Source organism: Hypomesus transpacificus, chromosome 12, assembly GCF_021917145.1.
Source record: "Hypomesus transpacificus isolate Combined female chromosome 12, fHypTra1, whole genome shotgun sequence".
NCBI classification, from domain to species: domain Eukaryota; kingdom Metazoa; phylum Chordata; class Actinopteri; order Osmeriformes; family Osmeridae; genus Hypomesus; species Hypomesus transpacificus.
Genome location: NC_061071.1, coordinates 10,797,282 through 10,819,784, shown reverse-complemented (window position 1 = coordinate 10,819,784; position 22,503 = coordinate 10,797,282). Strand labels below are relative to the sequence as shown.

Below are 22,503 nucleotides of genomic sequence, written 5' to 3'. Positions count from 1 at the left end.
ATATGTCAAGCCGACACTGAACAGTTTTTTCACTCAAGTTAAAGTTGTCGGTTCTATGGTACAGTTTTTACAAGTCTTTTTAAACAAGAGTGGGCCTATTTGTAGCCTATTACTTAGTAAAGGAAATTAGTAAAGGATGTGTGAATTTATGCGATCTTTGCCAATGGATATAATTAATCTTCGTTCTGCAGTTAAATTGCACCAGTGTTGTACATGGGAAGAGGGAAAGTGTTGCAGAGCTTTGAGCCCAAGAATGAGAAACAGCCCTCATCTAAACCTCTAGTCAAACGGAAGGCCTGAACACTCTGTCGAATATAGCTTCTAAAGCCGCACTTTGGCTGATCCCCGAGCAAGCATCTGCTGAGCTGTCCTCGGGCCGACCACCCGAGCGGACACCAGCCTAATCTATCCCGTCTACATTTCAAGGCCCAATGAAGTGAATATCAAATCCGACTGTGGATCTGCGTGAATCCGTGTCAATACTGAATGTTCCCCATTCGTCTCCCTAACGACCACACTGTTTCCCAGCCCCATCTCACTGCATTGGGTGGAACGTTAACGCGGCATTAAAAAGGCAAAGAGTGGATGTGTGATTCACATATAGCCTTTTCTTAACTTTTTTTAATCTGGCGAATAGCATAGTAGCCTACATTTAATTCAATTCCGCTAATTGACAACATAATCTTTCAAATAGGTTTAATACAACAACGTTCAAAGCCTAATGTAAAAAAAAAAAAGTTATGAAAGTGAACACAAACGCACTCTTCGCAGTGGTATTTGTTACAAATGCATGGCTACAGCTAAACGCTAAATGTGAAGGATATGGTGTAAATAGGACGCCAACCCGCTGCTGCTCTGTCATCAGGTGACGGTGACAGGTTCCAAATCTAAGCGTCGCGATAAGTAGCGAGCCTGCTTGAGTCAGCTCAACCAATAACATTCCTCCGTCGGTGTCCTAGTTCCATTACAGCAGCACACGGACCACAAGCTATTAGTTTCGGTAGCATTTGAAAAGCTTCCACCGGACTCGGGCTAAGCCAACGTTACTGCATTAAATAAGCATACAGCTATTATAATTAGAAATACCAAGATATATACATCAACATATTGCCTAACGTTATACATTTTTTGGGGAAACTGACAAAGGAGGGCGGCCAAGCGGCGGAGCTACTAGGAAGACAAACCGGCAAACAAAGAGATCCTTTTTTGACGTCAAAATTTTTCCTCAATATTCCTTAGTTATGAGTCATGTGGCCGTCGAAAATGTACACGGTCTAGAACAGCAGGTGAGTTTTCCATTTTAAATCTGTGTTTTATGTGTCTTGTCATTCATTTGGAATCAAAAGTCAAAAAAAGATCGTGGACAGCAGTGGGCCGGCTTGTTAGGTGCATTATGCTAGGCCGGCTAATGTTAGCTAGGCTAGCTTTGCTAGCTAAACTGCGTGTGTCGTCGTATCTGGTTAAAATGGAGGTCAACTGTGGTGTTCGGTAGTGGGGAGACGAGTGATGATGGCGATGCCTCGCGTCCTAGCTAAAATGCCGAGTGCGACATTATCGCCGAGTGTAAATCTAACAACTAAATCGAGGTATTCCGTTTACCCTACTAGTTAGGAGTAGGATGTCGTACTGTCAATTTACGTAACATGTGGTTTGCTTGATTTATTAATTTGCCGACTAGCTGTGGGGTATAGCTAACTGTAGGTAGCGCTAGCCTTGGCCTTGCTGCTAGGAAAACTGGCCGCGGTGTTCGCTACGCCTAGCTGATGCCGGTAAGGGCTGCCAGTCAGCAGTCTGGCATTTTTTGATGTAATTGTTATATTCATCACTGTCGTGGTTGGAAGAACACAAACCAACTAACAAATTGAGGGCTCACCAACAAACTACCGTCATCCAGTTTGACGTTTTGTAGTTAATTTACCAAGCATCTTTGATGGAAATGTGCTCGTTAGCCATGCTGGTAGCAGGCCCTCTTCTGAAACCGGAAAAAAATGACCCAATTTGCGTCTTATTAGTTAGGCATCACGGGCATCTGAGATCTACATCCGTCACCTTAAACCAACAGAGAATAGTTACGTTCTTGATTTAAAAAACAGATTATAGGCTCTGATTGTCTAGCATACGAAATAAATTAGGGTCCACGTCTATAGTTCTGTCTGCGCATCTCGTTCCCACAGTTGACTTTTAGATGCCTTTCGTGGACCAAAAGTTGCAATGTGAGGTGATTACGCGCAGTGCAACCCGGACTAACCAGACCTGATGTCTGCTAAATACTGACATGGAGCCGCTGCTGTGTAAGGGATAGCTGTCATGTTTGGTGTCAGGTGATGCTTAACTGTGCTCCTCCTCTTCCTTACAGCTTGCTGTTCTGGACTTGGGTTCTATTGACGGTCAGGGTGGTGGCACTGGCAGTAAGTAACATGCATTCTTATCCTCTTCTGACACAATCTCTGGCCCTTAAGAGACACGGACTCTGGCTACAGACTCTTTCTAGGCCTTTGGCCCTTTTCGCTAGGCATGCTGTTTGGTTTTGCTCATGGGAGTGGAGCCACGTCCATCTGCGGGGGTAGACGAGACACTTGAGATTAACAGCAGTAATCCAGGATCCCCCTGCCAGTGTTTGTTTCTGTTGTGCTGTGCTGCCCCTGTTCTCACGAGTCTGTCTCTCTAGGGCGTTACATTCCACCTCATTTACGGAACAAAGAGGCTGCCAAAAATGGTAAGTGTCGACTCCCCCGACGTACAGGGTGGAGGTAAGGGGCCGTAACCTTGAATACCAAGGACCCGTCAAAGCAGTGTCTCAATTGATTGCACACCATAGTTCACCATCACTCCTAGAACCCCCTCCTCTCCAACAACACTCAACCACAGCGGTTCCCTTCCTCTCTGTCCAGACTCCGTCCCCTAAACACCTGGGAACTGATGTCGTAATCCTCGTGTAGATAAAGCTGAAGCAGAGCATGAGAACGCGCTGCTATGCTGTAGGGATGCTGGCGTAGCGCCTCGTGGTTTGACGGGTTCTGGGCTTTTGCTCATCTCGACACCCGGCCCAGGTCCATGCTCTCCAAAGCTGATTACTCCCGCTACCATACACACAGGCAGCATGTTCTTAATCATGAAGACGGTTTAGACACCACCCTTACCATGACACTGTATTTTTACAACAGGAAATGCGTATTCCTCTGCTGACAGCACTCTTACTTAATGGCACCTGGAAGGAGATGTCAGTCCCTTTTTGACAGCTTTTTAGCTGAGGGAAGCTCTGGCGTTTCAGCAACAGTTTTATTAATCATTTCCTTAATGGCATGCATACATTAATTGCTTGCCGATGCAAAAGCCTCAATCTGATTGGAGGGGCAAATGCTATGATGTCGTCCTGTTTGGTGGACAGCAGACGTGTTCTGCGTGTTTTGGAAGCGAAGCCTTCTGTGATTGGTGGACCGGAGACGGGGCCTTCTGTGATTGGTGGACAGGAGACAGGGCCTTCTGTGATTGGTGGAACGGAGACAGGGCTGGCTCCTCCATGCATCAGTGGTGTTACCAGCTCATCTCCTCTAGGTTCACACTGCCTCTGTAAGTGAGGGACAGACGTGGCGGCAGGGGCTGCTATGGTGTACCCTTGATTGGGACCTTGCTTTTGAGGAGACAGATGTTTGACCAGACGTTGTAAAGTTGCCACTGCAGAGCAGCTAAGTATGTCTGGCCTGCGACTTACAGCTCTGTCTCTGTGGTGGCACCATGTTGGTTTGTACCATGTGACCTGCATATGAGGTGTGGGGGAGGTAAGCTGATCTCAGGTCTGTGTCTCTTGATGTAAAACGTAGTTTCCCAGCAGGTGTCATTAATCGATAACCAATGTGTTTTTAATTGTTTTGCTGGGATTTGACATGAGCACATGCAACTGACTAACATCTTTCGATGATGTAATGTGATTGTTTGGGAAGGGCACTGTTGTCATGTTTTCTCTCCTTTTCCCCCTTCTTCTTCTTCTTCTTCTACCTCCCAGACTCCCCTGGAGGGTGGGACGGTGGACGCAGCAATGGCTTCGTGAACGGTTATCACGACAACCGCATGAATGGCGGCAACGGCTTCGGGCGCGCCCCCCCTCGCATGGAGAGGGGGCGGGGCGGTGGGGGTGGTTACCGCGGGAACAGGGGCGGGGCCTACAACCCCATCCAGCCCATGCAGACGGTGGGGTTCGGCGGGTACGAAAACAAAGATGGCGGCTGGACCACGGCCAAGGATGCCTACACAAGCTTTGGGGGCAGAGCCGACAGGGGGAAGTCAGCCTTCTTCAACGACCGCGGCTCCGCTTCCAGAGGAAGGTTAGCAGACCAAACTACATCCCCAAGCTACACCACTCAGTCAAACTACACTAGTCATATAAACATCATTCCTTGACTTTGGCCACCTAAATGCTGTTAGAACCACGCACCTCCGATCCAGGGTCTTCTGCTGTATGTTCTACTAGCACTGTTTGTACGTCATCATGCAGGAGTTGTGAGTGTTCTCATGTGGTTGTCAGGTACGAGCGCGGAGGGTTCGGCGGCGCGGGAAACAGCCGCTGGGTGGAGGAGAGCAGGGACGACGAGGACTGGTCCAAACCCATCCCCCCCAATGAACGCCTGGAACAGTGAGCTCCTCCAGCCCCACCTGCTTCATAGAAACAACTGCTACTGTCTCCTAGTTGTTCTTGCTGACTGTGTTGTGATTTTGCCCACAGTGAGCTGTTCTCCGGGAGCAACACGGGTATTAACTTTGAGAAGTACGACGATATTCCTGTCGAGGCCACGGGCCAAAACTGTCCACACCACATTGAGAGCGTGAGTCTGAATCACGATGCTGTCAATCCCTCCAGAACCCCTCAGAGCTAAAACTCACTTAAGAGATCTAACTTCTGTTAGTCTTCTTTAACTACCTTTGTGGGGACCAAATGTCCTCACAAGTGTAGTGGAACTTTAAGTGCTTTTTTACAGGGTTAGAATGACATTATGGGTTAAGCTTAAGGGTTAGTGTTTAGAGATTACACAATGTTGACTGATTGGGCCCCAGTAGGATATAAAACCCAACCTGTGTGTGTGTTCCAGTTCCAGGACGTGGCGATGGGAGAGATCATCATGGGGAACATTGCTCTGAGTCGCTACACGCGCCCCACCCCGGTGCAGAAGTATGCCATCCCCATCATCAAGAACAAGAGAGACCTGATGGCCTGCGCCCAGACAGGTTCACACCCCCAACCACCCCCTGCAGCGCACGCTGGCACCCAAGCAGCGGACGGGAGATTTTAACCTGCGACCCTCCTGATCTGCAGTCACATATTGAAGAACTGAGCTACACACACGCAAATGGTTGGGGGATGGGTTTAGATCATTGGCTAGAATATTTACAGATCAAGAGGTCAAAGGTTCAAATCCCCCCTGCACTGTACATCACTGAGGATAAGAGCTAAATGATACTTTATTATGGGAAGCTTGTGTAAACCGTGTGTGTGTGTGTGTGTGTGTGTGTGGCAGGCTCTGGTAAGACTGCAGCCTTCCTTCTCCCTATGTTGAGTCAGATCTACACTGAGGGACCTGGAGAAGCTCTCGCTGCTGCCAAGGCTTCAGGACAGGTGGGTGGGAGCGTGGAGGTGTGTGTGTGAAAGGCCCTCCTACAGAGGTGTTTGAGGAGACCGGATTAAGAGTCTTGTTGAAGACGGGTTTCTGGTCCATTCATATTTCTGTGTGTAGTCATAACAACGGACAGATTTGATGTGTCTTGATGCTCCCCTGCAGGAGAATGGGAAGTACGGGAGGCGTAAGCAGTTCCCCATCGCCCTGGTGCTGGCCCCCACCAGAGAGCTGGCCCTGCAGATCTACGAAGAGGCCAGGAAGGTGAGCAGGCTGGCTCCCTCACACACACCCCTGCCTTCAGGGCAGGGACAGGGAGGGGCCTGGCTGTGGAGGCCTCCTGCTCTTTGTGTTCCCATACCTGCTGGCGACGCTGGGATTACAGTTCTGCAGTGTAACACACATTGTTTATGCTCTCTTCCTCTCGCTCTGTCTCTCTCTCCTTTGTCTCTCACTCTCCCGCCCTCCCCCGCCCCCAGGTGGCATACCGCTCACGTGTGCGTCCCTGCGTGGTCTACGGAGGAGCAGACATCGGCCAGCAGATCAGAGACCTGGAGCGAGGCTGCCACCTGCTGGTGGCCACGCCCGGACGCCTGGTGGACATGATGGAGAGGGGCAAGATCGGCCTGGACTATTGCAAGTACGGAGGGAGCGAGGGAGAGGGTGTGAGAGAGCCAGGGAGGGGAAGGAGGGATGGGAGAGAGCCAGGTGACTTGGTGGACTCCCAGAGGCAGCCCCTGCTATGTTGTGTAGCCCTGTGGTGACCCCTGCCCTCTGCCCCAGTTACCTGGTGCTGGACGAGGCTGACCGCATGCTGGACATGGGCTTTGAGCCTCAGATCAGACGCATCGTGGAGCAGGACACCATGCCTCCCAAGGGCCTGCGCCAGACAATGATGTTCAGCGCCACCTTCCCCAAGGAGATCCAGGTACCCTCACCTGGGCGCCCTCACCTGGGCCCCCTCACCTGGGCGCCCTCACCTGGGCGCCCTCACCTGGGCCCCCTCACCTGGGCGCCCTCACCTGGGCGCCCTCACCTGGGCGCCCTCACCTGAGAGCCCTCACCTGAGAGCCCTCACCTGGGCGCCCTCACCTGGGCGCCCTCACCTGGGCGCCCTCACCTGGGCGCCCTCACCTGAGAGCCCTCACCTGGGCGCCCTCACCTGGGCGCCCTCACCTGGGCGCCCTCACCTGGGCGCCCTCACCTGAGAGCCCTCACCTGAGCACTGTTGACGATGTCGTATCCCTAGATCCTGGCTCGTGATTTCCTGGAGGAGTACATCTTCCTGGCGGTGGGACGTGTGGGCTCCACCTCAGAGAACATCACCCAGAAGGTGGTGTGGGTGGAGGAGAATGACAAGAGATCCTTCCTGCTCGACCTGCTCAACGCCACAGGTAAACCCCTCCCTCCCCCACTGTGCCTAGCCGGGCGTGTAACTGACGTACTGCCGTGTGTGTGTGTGCACGCACCTGTGTGTGTGTGTGTGTGTGGCTTTAACTAATACAGGTTTGGTGTAGGCTATAGGGTTAGAGGAACGCCTCAATGTGAAATTGATAGAAGTTAGTAGGAACAAATACCATGGCATTTTGTTTATTCCTGATACCAAAGAACTATCTCCAGTTCACACCCCATCCTAATATTTGGGTTGTATAACAGTATCTATCTGTGCATAGAAACTCTTACCTTTTGTAGAAACGATAAGACAGAAATTGGTTCCGGCATTTCTTGCCACCAAACCTCTAGCCTACATCTAGATTAGATCTGTCATTCACAGAACATGTTTGCGTTCAGTGGCAGAGCCATAGATGGTACGCTGCTCTTCAGGCTGCCCTCCAGGCTGCCACTAATGGGGCTAGTGTAGCTCAGTAAAGCGCTGCTGCTAGATTGTTAATCAGCAGAACTGAACTGTCAGAAAGTGAACGGGCAGGACCCAGTAGGAGCGTGTGACCTCTCGCCCCAGCGTCCAGGAGAACAAACAGCCAGGGTCACAAATACAGCTGGAAAATACACATCAAAATAATCTTTTGTTAGATTTGTTGTCGTTAGTATTGGTTCAGCATCAAGTACCGCAACACTTGGTATCAAAGTTAAAAATATTGCCATGGTGACAACTCGATATGTAACATTCTCATAGAGACAGACACTGTTGTTTATGTGGATAGGACTGTTCTTAAACAGGTTCTCTATGGCTCTGATGTTCACACCATAAGTGTCAGTTTGAAATTGTTTCACCTGATATCAAAGTGCAACACGTTCATCACGGGGTTTGGTTCTATCCTAAGTCATTCCCAACGAGGCTCAGGATAATGCAGTTGAAAACATAGAGAAACCCGGTAAGTAGGACTTTATTCTGACTACAGTGGACGTAGGTGCCTTTCTACATCATTTCATATGATTGTTTTGTTTTAAATGGTTACCCATAGTATCTCCATTTCTGTATGAGGTCCCATTAGGTTCCATGTTGGTGTCAGTCGGCCATCTTGTCTTTGTAATTGTGACTCATTTGATATTATTTGAGGAAGTCTTTGTGGGTGGGTGGTGTTTGCTTGCCTGCCTGCCTGCTTGTCAGTCCTCTTTATCAACGTTACCTGAACACCACCTGCTTCTTTCAGAATGGACAGCATGCCAAAGCACTCCACTATACCAGAAACAAACTGCTCTGATTGAATTGCTTACATTTTAAAAATGTTTCCATCTGTTTCCTGAGGCAGAGGTGGGTGTACGCACATGGCCTCCAGGAAGCAGGGAAAGATGCATTTTTAACCCTGGGTTAGGCCCAGCTGATGCCCACAGCCTAACATCAGCAGTAAGACTGCCATAGAGCTGGAACTAAAAGAACTGGAACCACTACTTTCCTTGAATCTTTTGAAGTCGTCTGTCTTTTGTCCTTCTCTTGTTGACTTGCCCCCCCCCCCCTCCTCATCCCAGTAGCAGCCTGGCTAGATATTCTGTATTGCAGTGTTGTTTGTGCACCATTCACAAAGATTTGCTGTTTTTCATTCTGGGGCAACTGGGGAAAATAATTTACACACAACCCAAAGGAGAGCTTGACCTGGGTCTTGAGTGGTTCCTGTCCCCCTGCCCCCAGGAAAGGACTCCCTGACGCTGGTGTTTGTGGAGACCAAGAAGGGAGCTGACGCCCTGGAGGACTTCCTGTACCGTGAGGGCTACGCCTGCACCAGTATCCACGGAGACCGTTCCCAGAGAGACCGAGAGGAAGCGTTACATCAGTTTCGTTCAGGACGATGCCCCATCCTGGTGGCCACAGCGGTGAGGCGCACACACACGCACACGCACGCACGCACACACACACACACACACACATCCTGGTGGCCACAGCAGTGAGGCATGCACACACACACACACACACACACACATCCTGGTGGCCACAGCAGTGAGGCATGCACACACACACACACACATCCTGGTGGCCACAGCGGTGAGGCACGCACACGCACACGCACACGCACACGCACACACACACACATCCTGGTGGCCACAGCGGTGAGGCATGCACACACACACACACACACACATCCTGGTGGCCACAGCGGTGAGGCATGCACACACACACACACACATCCTGGTGGCCACAGCAGTGAGGCACGCACACACACACACACTCAAGAGAGAACGCACTCTTCAGTGTTGAGGTGAAAGACCTCAGTCTGAGTGTGTGTTCTCCTGTGCAGGTGGCGGCGAGAGGGTTGGACATCTCAAATGTGAAGCACGTCATCAACTTCGACCTCCCCAGTGACATCGAAGAGTACGTCCACCGCATTGGACGAACCGGCCGCGTGGGCAACCTGGGTGAGCACACGGCTGAAGCCACACACTTCTAAAACCTTCCACACACTTCTAAAACCTTCCACTACCTTCCAAAATCTTGCACACCTTTCCGCATCATTCTAACCCTTCCACACGGTATTCTGTTTAAGTTTCTGATATGTTTTAGTTGATGTTTGATATAATGTTTAAGTTGGTTTGTGATATAGTTGGTTTCTGATATAATGTTTTAGTTGCTATTTGATCGAATGTGCGTCTCGTGCAGGTCTGGCCACGTCGTTCTTCAACGATAAGAACGGGAACATCACAAAGGACCTGTTGGATATCCTGGTGGAGGCCAAACAGGAGGTCCCCTCCTGGCTGGAGAGTCTAGCCTACGAACACCAGCACAAGAGCAGCAGCAGGGGACGCTCCAAGAGGTACGATGAGGGAGGCACTGGCCACAGATCCATGGAGGCATTAGATATATGATGAGGGAGACATGGCTAGAAGAGAGGATGCTCTGCATCATGAAGCTCCAGGAGGGGGCTGGAGATTCCTGTGGGTGTGGAGGTTTTGAGGTCTGTTTCCCCCCCATGTCTGACGTCACCCTCCCCTCCTCCCTCAGGTTCTCTGGTGGCTTCGGGGCACGGGACTACCGCCAGACCAGCGGGGGCGGCAACACCGGGGGCTTTGGTGGGCGCGGGGGGCGTAACCCTGGAGGACACGGAGGGAACCGGGGGTTCGGCGGGGGTAAGGATTGCTCATCCAGCCTCTCTGTGTCTGAGGTACCTGCTGGGAGGTGCAGCTCTCTCACTCTGTTCTCTCCTCCAATCACAGGCGGGTTTGGAAACTTCTACAGCGACGGCTATGGAGGAAACTATACCCACTCTCAGGTGGACTGGTGGGGAAACTGAACACCCCCGTCCTGCCCCCGGTCTCCTCTACCCCTTCTCCCGTACCACCCCCCCCTCCCACCCCCACCATCGCAGTGGGTTGCACCACGCCAAACTCACTGAGACAGGAACCACATGTGTAAACTAAGCCAGACTATATAAACCCCTTTGTAGCTTCTAACCAGACTCTGCAGTACATTACCAGCTGTGATTCTCTGACCACTTTTCCAAACATGGAGCCGAGAGGAGAGACAGGTTGTTGGGAGACAAGAGCCAGGGTCACGGAGCCAATCCCAGAGAGACCCGGCTCAGGAATCATGGGATGGTTGTCGGTGACGACGATAGCTAATGTAGAATCTTGGGACTTGTAGATAATTATTATTTTATTTTTTTCTCTTCAACTGCATTTTCTTTCTTTGTAACAGAAAAAAAAATATTGAGGATCATTTGTTTGTTAATGTACTGTGCCTTTAACAATTAGATCGTTTACGCTTTGATTTCTTTTTAAACTTTATAGGCCAAAACCTGGCCAAATAGGAACTAAATTATGTTTTGTTAACATTGTTATGTTAATTTTATTTGGAAGTAAAACAAAATAAGCTTGAGCTAAATCAAACCTTGGCAAACACTGAGATGACATGACTATGATTCATGTGTCCATTTGAGCCTCAAATTTGTTGCAGGGAACACGGATGGCTGGAAACATCCCAGTTTTAGCCATCGGACAAGAAATTCCACTACAGACTTTCAAAACCCTTGTGGCAAAAGCACTTTTCAAGGGAATATAGTTAATGTTCTTGCTCACTCTATCCTGGAGAGGAATATGGTAGTCTTCACTAAATGAGCCATTCCAGTTCAACAATTGTGAAAATTTTAAAATGAAGCATTTGAAAATGAAAAGTCCAACCGCACAATGTACTTGGACTGTTCGGTGGTTACGTTAAATGACCCACTTGTAGATAAACTTGTAGTAGCGGCAGCTAGGAGCAGGCTTGACAGTGGGTGAAATAGGCATTTGATTTAAATTTGTTTTTTACTTGAAACATTTGAGAGATTGGAATTGACAAGCATGGAAATTGAAGGCCGACTGTCTTTCAATATTTACAAAACTGAATTGAAAAATCTTAGCAAATTAATCAACGCTTGCCATATTGAAAGTGAAGTTTGAATGGTTGCCATTGGACCCCACAGAACCTGTGCAGCTTTGCTTGTTGTCAAGGCCTCAGGACAAAGACGCATGCAAGTGTTGTTGTTTTTTGGTCAAGGAGTTTAAAAGCAAACAAATTCTGCAGCAGGCTTTTATTTGTTACAAAAGTTCTCCACTCTTTAATTTTTTTTATTCAATTTTATAGTTTATTTTAATTTTTTTCAAGCTGCGTTTGAATCCGAAAGACATTCTCGGGTCAACTGTGTCGAGATACAAGCTCTTCCACGTAGAGTCCAGGGAGGTGGTCAGGGGCCCAGGCAGGTCAGGGTCAGCGAGGGTCGGTCATGTACAGAGCTAACTGGAGAACTGCACCCGTAGCAAGGGGGTTGATGGGAAGTGTAGTTTTGCTTTCCAGTGCACTGCTGGAGAAGTTTGCAGTGTTCCTTGGCTGGTGCATCTATCCCATGTGACCGGGCGCTCATATTTTCCTACACAAAATCAATGCAGCTATTCTTCCCTTGAGGGATGGGTCGTGTAGGTGCATTTTGTAAAATCACTGGCCAGCCTGTCTCACTGGCATACAGGCTTTCTCCATGTGAAGGTTTGGCCAAACATTTGCAGGAAAAGGCATTTAACTTTAAAGTGCAATAGATGCATATATATTCTCAGTGTGTCGTGCCTTGACATTTGAATAAGATAACATTGACTTGGTGGTCATGGAACAGATGCACTGACAGTGTTGTGATAACTTAAGATTGATTGGTGCTACTTAAGTTAGGTCTAGGCCCCTTTGTGATGTTTGCCCATCAAGTTTTACAGAAAGTTCTTTTATTGCACATTTAGAGTTTTATATAAATGTTGTCTTGAGTACGTGTCCTTGTGAAGCTTCGGAAGTGTGTGTGTGAGGTTATGAAGCTTCAGAAGTGTGTGTGAAGTTATGAGAAACGCAGCTTGTTTCAGAAAGGGGAAAGTGTTATCACTATTTAAACCAGGATTTATTTGGGACCAGGGGTTAGTACAGTAGCAGTCTTGGAATTTAGCTATTTGCACACAGTACTAGATTCTACTTTCGCTGCTAGTTTGTGTAATTTATTAAGCATTTTTGAGAAATATTTATTTTTATAAGCCTAAAAAGTGATAGTTTAAGAAACTTGACCAAAAGACAGAACAAAAACACTGGCACTTGAATGTTGAATGTCACCGGTATGCGTGGAAATTTATATTTTTCGGGGTAGTGTGAGCTTTTTAATGTCAAAGTCATATTGGACTCATATCAAAACACCTGTTACAACACCTACTGCAGGCTTCATTGCAGTTACATCTAATCAGCCGTTATCATGTAATTGGCAATCAAAATTTGAAACAACCAACCAATGCCAAGGTTTGGATAAAAATGATCAAAACCATTTTCTAAAAAGAAAACATGTACTAGTGCAAATAAGTGTCCAGATTCCAGATTCTCCAATTCAATTTAGTTTCTTTTGTTTCTGAGTTTTCTCCCCCCCTCCCCCCAGTGAATGTCTGGCACATGGCAATCTGAAAGAAAACAAAACCATGTGGTTCTGCTCTATTGTTGTGTGTGTATATTTGGGCCTTGGTGAGTTCTTGAGCGAGTATTTGGCAAGCCACAGCTAAAGCGAAACATCTTTGGTACAAGAAAAGATGTGAGAGTTTGTGGGGCTTTTGGCTGGCACAACACTCTTCCTACTCAGCAAGTGGCCCACTAGTTAGTATTTGCTTTATGTAGTATGTAAAATGTAATATTCAGTTTAGAGGCTGTGCACTGCACGAGAACACTTACCTGTGCATTTATTGTATGATTTTACCAAAATTAAAAGTTTGGACTTGGCAAATACGTAACTAATGTTTGTGTTACTTGAGGTGGAGGAGGTATATTGTTGATCACTTTCATGGTTATGACTCATTATAATTTAGTCCGCACTCAGAGCATGTTTGGCTCTGTTCTAGGACTGTTTCACTTGAGTCAAAAAAACAAAAACAGTCTGGCTTGTTAAATCTTTTTTATATCCTTTTTAAAAAGCTGTACAATCCATCTTGGTCATTGTCATACAAAACATTTGTGTCTCTTTTCAACCATAAGATGTTCCTTCATCTCCAGTGTGTCTATTGGTCCTGAGTGTGAGGCTCACAACTGATTGGCTGTTCTGTAAACTCCTCCCAGAAGGCTGGATTGTCTTGGTACCATTTCACTGCAAATGGCAAAAGATGACCTGAAGTCATGATCAAATTATCAAAATCTATGTAAAAATGGCCGGGGATCTGAACCTGAAACTTTTTAAATTGTAGTCGAATGCCCCCCCCCCACCCCCCCACCAAGGTGCATTTCATAATGCATGTACAGGAAACAAAGTAGTTCTCTGTATTGCATATTTTCAGCAAGGAACAGCACAAGTGAGATGTACCTGTGGTCCTGATACCCTGGGCCCAGGACACGGCCGGCGCCCAGCCCAGACGCCTCAGCTTGTCCGAGTTGATGGGGTACCTGAGGTCAACCTGGGGCCTGGAGGTCAGAGGTCGGATTCCTCAGGTCAAGCTGCTTTTTTGATAACATTTTGATTCCAACTGTAATTCACCTACCGCTCTGCAACAAACTCTAACCAGTCACCCAGGTCCGTGTCCGGCACGTTCTTAACCTGGGAGAAAGACGAGCATATTTATCCCACTTTTACTTCTATATGTTTTAGACGAAAGTAGTCGACTCTTACCATCTTGGTTAGCTCTCTGGCCAGCTGGATGATGGAGATTTCAAAGTCGGCCCCAATGTTGTAGATTTCTCCCACAATCCCTTTCTCCAGAATGATGAGAAGGGCCTCAACAACATCCTCCACAAACAGGAAGTGGCGAGACTGGGGCCTTGTGCCTTGTATGGTACTAAGAGAGGATTATGGGGTTTGTAGTCAACAAAAACAATTAGTAGCCTACAAAAATTATAATTGATGATACATGTCAAATGTTACCACTTCTTGTCGTTTTGCAGAAGAGAGATGAATCTTGGAATAACCTAAAAAAAAGTTACATTAATATTTACAGTGCCCTCCAAAAGTATTGGAACAGTGAGGCGAATTCCTTTATTTTTGCTGTAGACTGAAAACATTTGGGCTTGACATCAAATAATGAACGTGAGACCAGAGATCAACGTTTCAGCTTTTATTTCCAGGTATTTACATCAGGATCTGATGCACAACTAAGAAAATATCACATTTTGTTTGAATCAACCCATTTGTCATGTGATCAAAAGTATTGGAACAGATATACTTAAAACATATTTAAGTGAATAAGACTTAATATTTAGTTGCAAATCCTTTGCTTTCAATAACTGCAGCAAGTCTGTGACCCATTGACGTCACCAAACTTTTGCATTCTTCCTTTTTGATGCTTTCCCAGGCTTTCACTGCAGCCTCTTTCAGTTGTTGTTTGTTTTGTGGGGTTCCTCCCTTCAGTCTCCTCTTAAGCAGGTAAAATGCATGCTCTATAGGGTTTAAGTCTGGAGATTGACTTGGCCAGTCTAATACCTTCCATTTCTTGCCCCTGATGAACTCCTTTGTTGTTTTGGCAGTGTGTTTTGGGTCGTTATCTTGCTGCATGATGAAGGCTCTGCCAATCAGTTTGGTTGCATCTTTCCTTAAATTGGCAGACAAAATGTTTCTGTAGACTTCCGAGTTCATTTTGCTGCTGCCATCATGTGTTACATCCTCAATGAAGATTAATGAGCCCGTCCCAGAAGAAGCCATGCAAGCCCAAGCCATGACATTACCTCCACCGTGTTTCACAGATGAGCTTGTGTGTTTGGGATCATGAGCAGTTCCTTTCTTTCTCCAAACTTTAGCCTTTCCATCACTTTGGTAAAAGTTAATCTTTGTCTCATCAGTCCATAAAACTTTGTCCCAGAATTTTTGAGGTTCATCTCTGTACTTTTTGGCAAATTCCAGCCTGGCCTTCCTATTCTTCTTGCTAATGAGTGGTTTGCATCTTCTGGTGTAGCCCTTGTACTTTTGTTCATGAAGTCTTCTGCGAACAGTAGATAGTGATACCTTCACTCCTGCCATCTGGAGGTTGTTGCTGATCTCACTAACAGTTGTTTTAGGGTCTTTCTTTACAGCTCTTACAATGTTTCTGTCATCAACTGCTGATGTTTTCCTTGGTCTACCTGTTCGACGTCTGTTACTTAGTACACCAGTAGTTTTCTTCTTCTTCAGGACATTCCAAATGGTTGTACTGGCTATGGCCAATGTTTCTGCAATGGCTCTGATTGATTTTCCATCTTCTCTAAGACTCACAATTGCTTGTTTTTCACCCAAAGACAGCGCTCTCGTTTTCATGTTGTTTTCACCTCTGAATACAGTCTGCATAGACAAAACCTATCTTACCCAATCTGAACCTGAGTGTAGACATTCAGTGGTATTTATTGATTGAATAATGTATGTAATAGGACACACCTGGGCAACAAAACACACCTGTCAGTCACATGTTCCAATACTTTTGCTCACGTGACAAATGGGTGGGTTCGAACAAAAAGGTGATATTTTCTAATTTGTGCATCAGATCCTGATGTAAATACCTGGAAATAAAAGCTGAAACGTTGATCTCTGGTTTCACATTCATCGTTTGATGTCAAGCCCAAATGTTTTCAGTCTACAGCAAAAATAAAGGAATTGGCCTCACTGTTCCAATACTTTTGGAGGGCACTGTATGTGAGGAACACAAGCATATCTGAAGATTCGTCCAAGGATGTTGGAGTACCTTTTCAGTGAACTGTCTGGGTCCATATACGTTGTTGCTCCTTGTCACGATCACAGGAAACTGATCAAAACAAACCGACAAATTACACCGTTAAAAGTCAATTGACCGAAATGCATCTTTGACGTTTATGTTGGTTATAGGAGCTGATCTGCGGAGCCCACTGTGACATTGCTTGGGAAAAGGGCTATACAGATGGTATGAGATGTCGCCTGAACAGTAATCCCACCCTGTACTTCTCCCAGTAGGACAACACCAGACGTTCTGCGGCTGCTTTGGTGTTGGAGTATGGGTTGGAGGGTCGTCTTGGGCTAGTCTCCTCAAACGCCTATTCGGAAAGACAAACCGTCATGCCCGCCTGCATTTAGTCTGTGGAGATCAATTATTAATAATCTGTAATCGTTTGAGACGTCAGTGTGCACGGACCTTATCCAGGCTTTGTCCGTAAACCTCGTCTGTGCTGATGTAAACAAACTTGTCCACCTTGGCATCGAAAGCTCCCTTCAGTAGCACGCGCGTCCCTTCCACGTTCACCCTATGGTATGTTGATGGACAGACGAAGGAAGACTCTACAAGAAAATAAATCGTGTTATAGTTATATATTTTGCAGAAACGGCGCATATTGTAGGTAGGACGTTTTTAGGCGCAAGTAAAACCAATAAACTTAATCAAGAAAGAGTATTTGATTCTCACCAACGTGTGTTTTGGCGGCCAGATGAAAAACAATATCTATGTTTTCTGTGGCGAAGATGTGGTTTACCAAGGGTGGATTGCAAATGTCCCCCTGTTAACAAGAAGATAGCCTATGTAGATTGGCATCAGAATTTAGGAATATGCACACAAGTGTGATTTAACTTTGAAATCTAAACTTTTTTGGTCATGTAGACTATCATTTATATAATTCCAGGTGTCCCATATAGGCTTGGCATGATCATTGAAATACAATAACCGAATATTCGCACCTTGATGAACGTGTAGTTGTCTCTCTCTTCAACCTGTTCCAGGCTGCGTGCACTCGCACAGTAGTCCATCTGTGAGAACAGATCCTCATGTTAATCATTATATTTTAATCGTAAACCTTCCAACACAATAATGTTCTGTTTTCGTGAGGTGCGTAAAACGACATTGACAACTTCATTAAAGGTAGGCCTAATTAATTTTGTTTAGGACCGTAACTTAAATGGTATAGTCAGCTCATCAAAACCAGCAGCTGATTAAGTGCGAAAAAGCGTCTTACATTGTCCAAATTGACAATGCGCCAGTCTGGATGTCTGTTGACCAAGGAACAGACGAAATGGGACCCACTATAGAGACAAGAAAAAAGTATAGATGGATCTGGGAATCTGACAGCCGACAGAAGCTGAACTATAGTCCACATCGCTTTATTTCTAAGAGATACACTTACATGAACCCCGACCCTCCAGTAACCAGGATATTCGTACAGAAGTCCATCTCTCACCACCCGAGACTGTCACTGAAGACCAGTTTAAGTACATTCGTGACGAACACCATTCGAGATGTTTGACGAAAGAAAACCGATCTCCTTGACTGAAGTTAGTCATCCAAATAACTTCCCATGTTTTAGGAGTTCTGAAAAACGGACACTACAAACCGCTTCTTGCTACTTCACACTTTACATAGCTGATACTACGACAGTACAAAGCTGCTCTACGGCAATGTTGACACGTATTATCGTTAGGTGGGACATTTTAGAGATTCCTGTTTGGTCCTTCTGATTGGTTTTCAAGTTTGACGTCCTAACAAGGTCTCTTAATGATTGGCTGAACTCGACATCCATCAAACTGTCAGCGCTCAGGGATCTGTGTTTGTCGATCGTTCCATTGATTCGTAGTCGAATAAATGTGCTGTTAATGCAAAGATTTAATATTCATCAAGAATGTATCGACTATGGGCCGTACTTACGGCTTTCTTAATATGCACTCCTGTCGTATTTGGTAAAACCGTCATAGGAGTTTTCAAGAGTGAGGCAGCACGAGAACAGATCGGCCAGTACATCACTAAATTCATGTACCACGGTAGGCACTAAATTCAAGGAAAGCATTTAATGTATATTTGCATGTGTTTGTGTTGCACGCGTCTTATTTCTTTCTTGTCGTATCTTAGTGAGCATGTTAGAGAAATATGTTGTATTTTTTAAACAAGATCCGTTGGGACTCGTTATTTGTGGTTATTTTTTCTTTCTTTAGAATATTGTTGATATCTTCAAAAAATACACGTAAGGCAAGTATAGCAAATGTGGGATAAGTCTTCTCGATCAAATTTCAGGTGTGAAACTAAAAAACTACCTTGGATTGTTTAGGGTTCAAAGTTCACCAACATGCAAACTCAATACGGTGTTATTCTAAACCGCGGGTGTCAGGGCACAGCTCTAACAACACAGCCTCGTTTGAGTATCTAAGCACAAGAACAACCACCTCCCTCATTAGTGATGTGAGCATGGCTCAGCAGAGATGTAGGGTCAAACAGAACTGCACAAACTGGATCCATGATAGAGCTACTCTCCTGACTGTTTACAGTAAAACAAACAAATAAGAAACAAAAAATGAGGAAACATCGACATCTCTTCCGCTCACCTCTTCAGTTTCACTCCTGTCATCCGTCTCCTCGTGTGTCCAGGGGGCGGGGGGCGGCTGCTGTGTCGGCTAGAGAACGCTCCACTGGCGCTGGAGAAGGAAGCTCATCTGCTGCTGTTCCAGGACCTAGAGGACGGCTTCGACAACCTGAGCTGCCTGGAGCGTCTCTCCAGAGCCCAGCTCTCCAGTAGGTCACACACACTCCAGGCAGCTGGACTGGAGCTTCTACAGTAGATTAGGCTCCTCCAAGGCTTGAAGGGGCCCTTTGCTGCATGTCTTCCCCTCTAGGTCTCCCTGCCTTTCCTGTCACACTTTACTGTCCAACAAAGCATGAAGAATGCAGTATGGTATAAGTGTTATAATAGTAATATTAAGGGTGTGGTATTTCAAATAAATGGCGTCCATTTCTAACGTGCCCTGTTGTCGTCTGCCTTCCTGTCCCAGTTCCCCTGAGCCAGGAGGAACACAACCAGAGCATTCCCCCCCAGGCCTCCCCCCAGGCCTGGCACGCCCTCTACAGCGACCGCTACACCTGCCGCCACCAGGACGCCATCCCAGCACAGGAAGACCTGCACTTCCTCCTCATGCTGTTGAACCCAGATGGAGCGGGGAACCCTCTGGAACACTTCAGCTCAGAGGAGGCAGGTCAGCCAGCCAATCACCCTACGCAACCTTAACTCAGCCAATCACCCCATGACTCCTTTACTCAGCCAGCCAATCACCCTACGCCACCTTAACTCAGCCAGCCAATCACCCCATGACTCCTTTACTCAGCCAGCCAATCACCCCATGCCACCTTTACAATCACCTGACACGCGATGCCAGCTGCATATATGAACATGACGACACCATTCATTACAATTCATTAATTTAGCCAATGATTTTAATCAAAGTGATAAACAGACAGACAGTAGAGTAGAAGATCAGGGATCGGAAGAACATCGTACCAACCCTAATCCCAGCGAGGGATCACACATAAAAACATCAGATTTTTAGTCTTCATTCTTCAAGATGAACAGATCTCCCACCTCTCTCTCATGTTGCAGGCCTTCACAGTTTCTACTTCCTGTTGATCCTCGCCTACTTCCTGGCGTCCTGTATCTACGTGCAGCCGCTGTGGCATGCGCTGCGTAAGGGCGGCCCCATGCACACTGTCCTCAAGGTGCTCTCCGTAGCCCTCGCTCTCCAGGGGTTCTCCGCACTCTGCAACTACGTCCACCTGGCCAGGTCAGTCACAGACAAACTTTATTTTTCCAACCTTTAAAAAAAAGAATATAATGATTTTATCCAAACTTTTGTTGGAAAATATTTTTTCAAAACTTTGTTGGAAAATATATTGTACACATTTTTGTTGTGGATGATAGCCAGGAAATGAAAAAAGGCGTGCAATGACAATAAATAATATTGATCATGCTACCAAATACAGATTAAAACTAAAGTAATGAGACTGGCTTTAACATTCAAGAAGTAGAACGTACAGATATTTGTGTAAAAAATGTAAGGAATTAAAGTAAAACGTTTTCAGAATTATTGTGAATTTAAGTACTGATACCAGAAAAATCTACTTAAGTACTTGCCATCTCTGGATACCTGGTTACCTACAGCTGTTAGATACCTGGTTTCCTTCAGCCGTGTTTGTGTGTAGAGAGGGTGTGTAGAGAGGGTGACCTGCTGTGTATTCCTTAGGTACTGCAGAGACGGGCTGGGCATGCCTCTGATGGGAAGCCTGGCTGAGCGTGAGTCTGTCATTCCTCTTCTGAATCCCTGTGTAGTTCTCACACACTATCCCCCAATAAAGACACTACCATCCCTGGGTAGATCTCACACACTATCACCCAATAAGGACACTACCATCCCTGTGTAGTTCTCACTATTACCCAATAAGGACACTACGATCCCACTACGATTGTTCACAAACCTACTTCATGTTCATGAACATGAAACATGCTTCATGAAACGTGTTCAGTGTGTTGTAACGGAGCTGTTCCTCCCCAGTGTGTGAGGTGGTGTCCCAGGTGTCAATGCTGTATATGCTGCTGAGTCTGTGTCTGGGCTGGACGCTCGGCCGCGGTAGGAAGACACAGAGCAGACCGCTTCAGTGGAGCTCCTCCCCCTTCTCCACCGCGCTGGCGCTCGGGGGCGTGGCCACGCAGGTTGGCACACCACCACGGTCCTTTAGCCGGGACCCTGGTCCTTGGGGACCCCCTTCCCTGCATGTTCTAGATGTTTCCCTGCTCCAACATACCTGGTTCATATTAATTGAGCGTCTTCAAGCTCAGCAGAGGCCTTATATCGACCCATTCATGTCCAAGCAGCACATCCACAACTGTGTGTGTCATTCCTCTTGGGGCCCACAGGGGGCACTGCTGCTGTGGGAGCAGCTGGAGGAGACGGAGCACCACGGCTTCCACGGGCAGCGCAGCGTGGCCGGCCTGCTGCTCATCGCTCTGCGGGTGGGCCTCGCCCTGCTGCTGGGGTCTGGGCTGTACCAGGCCACCTACTCCGAGAGAAGCACGCTCAAGAGGGACTTCTACGTCACCTTCGCTAAGGTAACACGCCTCAGACACAGAGACGCCGGGAGGCTACGCTTTCTGATGCTTTTACCTACACACACACGTTTATGCGTACACACACAGATGTATACACACACACACACTCACAGAAACGGACCCAGTGTGTACCTGCTCCGTGGCTCTGTGTTGACGGGGCTGGGTGGTGTGTGTCTCCATCAGGGCTGTCTCCTGTGGTTCCTGTGCCAGCCGGTGCTGGTGCTGCTGTCTGGGCTGGTCAACCTGCACCAGAGACAGAAGGTAGGAGCTCTCTCCTCCACACAGCACATCCCACAGCCTAGGGAGGAACTAGTCTGTAAAGCTGTGTGTGTGTGTGTGTGTGTCCAGGTGGTGACCATCGGGGTGATCCTGTGCCAGTCTATATCGGTGGTGATTCTCTACCAGCTATTCTTGTCCCGTAGTCTGTACTGGGAGGTGTCCTCCCTCTCCTCTGTCAGCCTGCCCCTCACCATGTCCCGAGGGGGCTGGGGGGGCCACTGACCCCGGGGGGCCACTGACCCCGGGGAGTTCGGGGGGCCAATGAACCTGCCCTCATTATGTCCCTGGGGGCTGGGGGCCTGGGGGGCCTGGGGGGGCTGGGGGCCCTGCTGGGGGCCCTGCTGGGGGGCTACTGACCGCGGAGGCCTGGGGTGCCACTGACCCTGCACAACGACCACAAGCTCACTGTCTCTTTACTGACCCCAACCTCAGGTGCAGGTCAGAGGTCACACACAGAACTGACCTTGAACTCCAAAGTCCAGAGTTCTGTGACTGTTTTCTGATGTTTCATCTGGATGTGTACCCTAGTGCTGGACTGAGTTCCTTTTGTGAGAGAAGAATGGATTGACAGTCTGTCAGTCTATAGGAGATACCAAAATGTACCATGGATTTTTTTTCTTTTCTTAATTCTGTTATATTTGTCAGACATCTATTATACACCTTGTTTGTGTAAGTATCCACATCACAATGTATCTTAATCCCCAGCACAAAGTTTGTGGACATATAGATGCATGTGAGAGTTGTATTAATGCTATTTGCATCAATCATGGAATTATACCAGATGTGTGACATTACCACAGCTGTAGTTTTCCCTTGAAGTGCCTGAGACGACAATCACTTCACCTGCTAGGTGTTTATGTCCAACATCACAGTGTTACAGACCAGGATCTCTGGTACTACGCTAAAATA

At 47.2% G+C, this 22,503-nt stretch overlaps 3 protein-coding genes across 7 annotated transcripts; 2 read left to right on the top strand and 1 right to left on the bottom strand.

The window, feature by feature from the left end:
- The first annotated feature begins 933 nt into the window (after window positions 1–933).
- ddx3xb (DEAD-box helicase 3 X-linked b) lies at window positions 934–13,269 on the top strand. Of its 3 annotated transcripts, XM_047030344.1 has the most exons (18): window positions 934–1,286; window positions 2,357–2,408; window positions 2,669–2,716; window positions 4,004–4,322; window positions 4,523–4,630; window positions 4,721–4,820; window positions 5,085–5,220; window positions 5,511–5,608; window positions 5,772–5,870; window positions 6,086–6,246; window positions 6,390–6,534; window positions 6,856–7,000; window positions 7,889–7,939; window positions 8,695–8,876; window positions 9,299–9,416; window positions 9,658–9,811; window positions 10,000–10,124; window positions 10,212–13,269. In XM_047030344.1, exons 1-18 carry the CDS (start codon window positions 1,242–1,244, stop codon window positions 10,286–10,288), a joined length of 2,163 nt encoding a protein of 720 aa, XP_046886300.1. In that variant the 5' UTR covers window positions 934–1,241; the 3' UTR covers window positions 10,289–13,269. The 3 variants fall into 3 exon arrangements, with proteins under 3 accessions (XP_046886300.1, XP_046886301.1, XP_046886302.1); XM_047030345.1 differs by lacking the exon at window positions 2,669–2,716; XM_047030346.1 differs by lacking the exon at window positions 7,889–7,939.
- LOC124474335 (dTDP-D-glucose 4,6-dehydratase-like) lies at window positions 11,598–17,844 on the bottom strand. Of its 3 annotated transcripts, none has more exons than XM_047030349.1 (12): window positions 17,578–17,844; window positions 17,410–17,476; window positions 17,135–17,203; window positions 16,866–16,956; window positions 16,599–16,741; window positions 16,402–16,500; window positions 16,176–16,235; window positions 14,393–14,436; window positions 14,141–14,306; window positions 14,013–14,068; window positions 13,838–13,935; window positions 11,598–13,645 (listed from the first exon to the last, which is right to left on the bottom strand). In XM_047030349.1, exons 1-12 carry the CDS (start codon window positions 17,622–17,624, stop codon window positions 13,539–13,541), a joined length of 1,047 nt encoding a protein of 348 aa, XP_046886305.1. In that variant the 5' UTR covers window positions 17,625–17,844; the 3' UTR covers window positions 11,598–13,538. The 3 variants fall into 3 exon arrangements, with proteins under 3 accessions (XP_046886305.1, XP_046886306.1, XP_046886307.1); XM_047030350.1 differs by having other exon boundaries at window positions 11,598–13,624; XM_047030351.1 differs by lacking the exon at window positions 17,410–17,476 and having other exon boundaries at window positions 17,578–17,833.
- A 122-nt stretch (window positions 17,845–17,966) lies between these two features.
- Window positions 17,967–21,875, top strand: gpr180 (G protein-coupled receptor 180). The gene is made up of 9 exons (XM_047030348.1): window positions 17,967–18,208; window positions 18,810–18,953; window positions 19,211–19,411; window positions 19,813–19,993; window positions 20,453–20,502; window positions 20,762–20,919; window positions 21,124–21,315; window positions 21,499–21,576; window positions 21,664–21,875. The coding sequence occupies exons 1-9, from the start codon at window positions 18,070–18,072 to the stop codon at window positions 21,814–21,816; spliced, it is 1,296 nt and encodes a 431-aa protein (XP_046886304.1). The 5' UTR covers window positions 17,967–18,069; the 3' UTR covers window positions 21,817–21,875.
- Window positions 21,876–22,503: the final 628 nt, after the last annotated feature.

Excerpts from the sequence above, each read along its gene's own strand:
- gpr180 (XM_047030348.1), top strand. The coding sequence starts at position 18,070 with ATGTATCGACTATGGGCCGTACTTACGGCTTTCTTAATATGCACTCCT. Across the intron at positions 18,954-19,210 it reads CTCCAGAGCCCAGCTCTCCA|TTCCCCTGAGCCAGGAGGAA; the intron begins GTAGGTCACACA and ends TTCCTGTCCCAG. Across the intron at positions 19,994-20,452 it reads AACTACGTCCACCTGGCCAG|GTACTGCAGAGACGGGCTGG; the intron begins GTCAGTCACAGA and ends TGTATTCCTTAG.
- LOC124474335 (XM_047030349.1), bottom strand. The coding sequence starts at position 17,624 with ATGGACTTCTGTACGAATATCCTGGTTACTGGAGGGTCGGGGTTCAT. Across the intron at positions 16,957-17,134 it reads ACAACTACACGTTCATCAAG|GGGGACATTTGCAATCCACC; the intron begins GTGCGAATATTC and ends TCTTGTTAACAG. Across the intron at positions 16,236-16,401 it reads CCTACTGGGAGAAGTACAGG|TTTCCTGTGATCGTGACAAG; the intron begins GTGGGATTACTG and ends TGTTTTGATCAG.
- ddx3xb (XM_047030344.1), top strand. The coding sequence starts at position 1,242 with ATGAGTCATGTGGCCGTCGAAAATGTACACGGTCTAGAACAGCAG. Across the intron at positions 2,717-4,003 it reads CAAAGAGGCTGCCAAAAATG|ACTCCCCTGGAGGGTGGGAC; the intron begins GTAAGTGTCGAC and ends TCTACCTCCCAG. Across the intron at positions 4,323-4,522 it reads GGCTCCGCTTCCAGAGGAAG|GTACGAGCGCGGAGGGTTCG; the intron begins GTTAGCAGACCA and ends TGTGGTTGTCAG.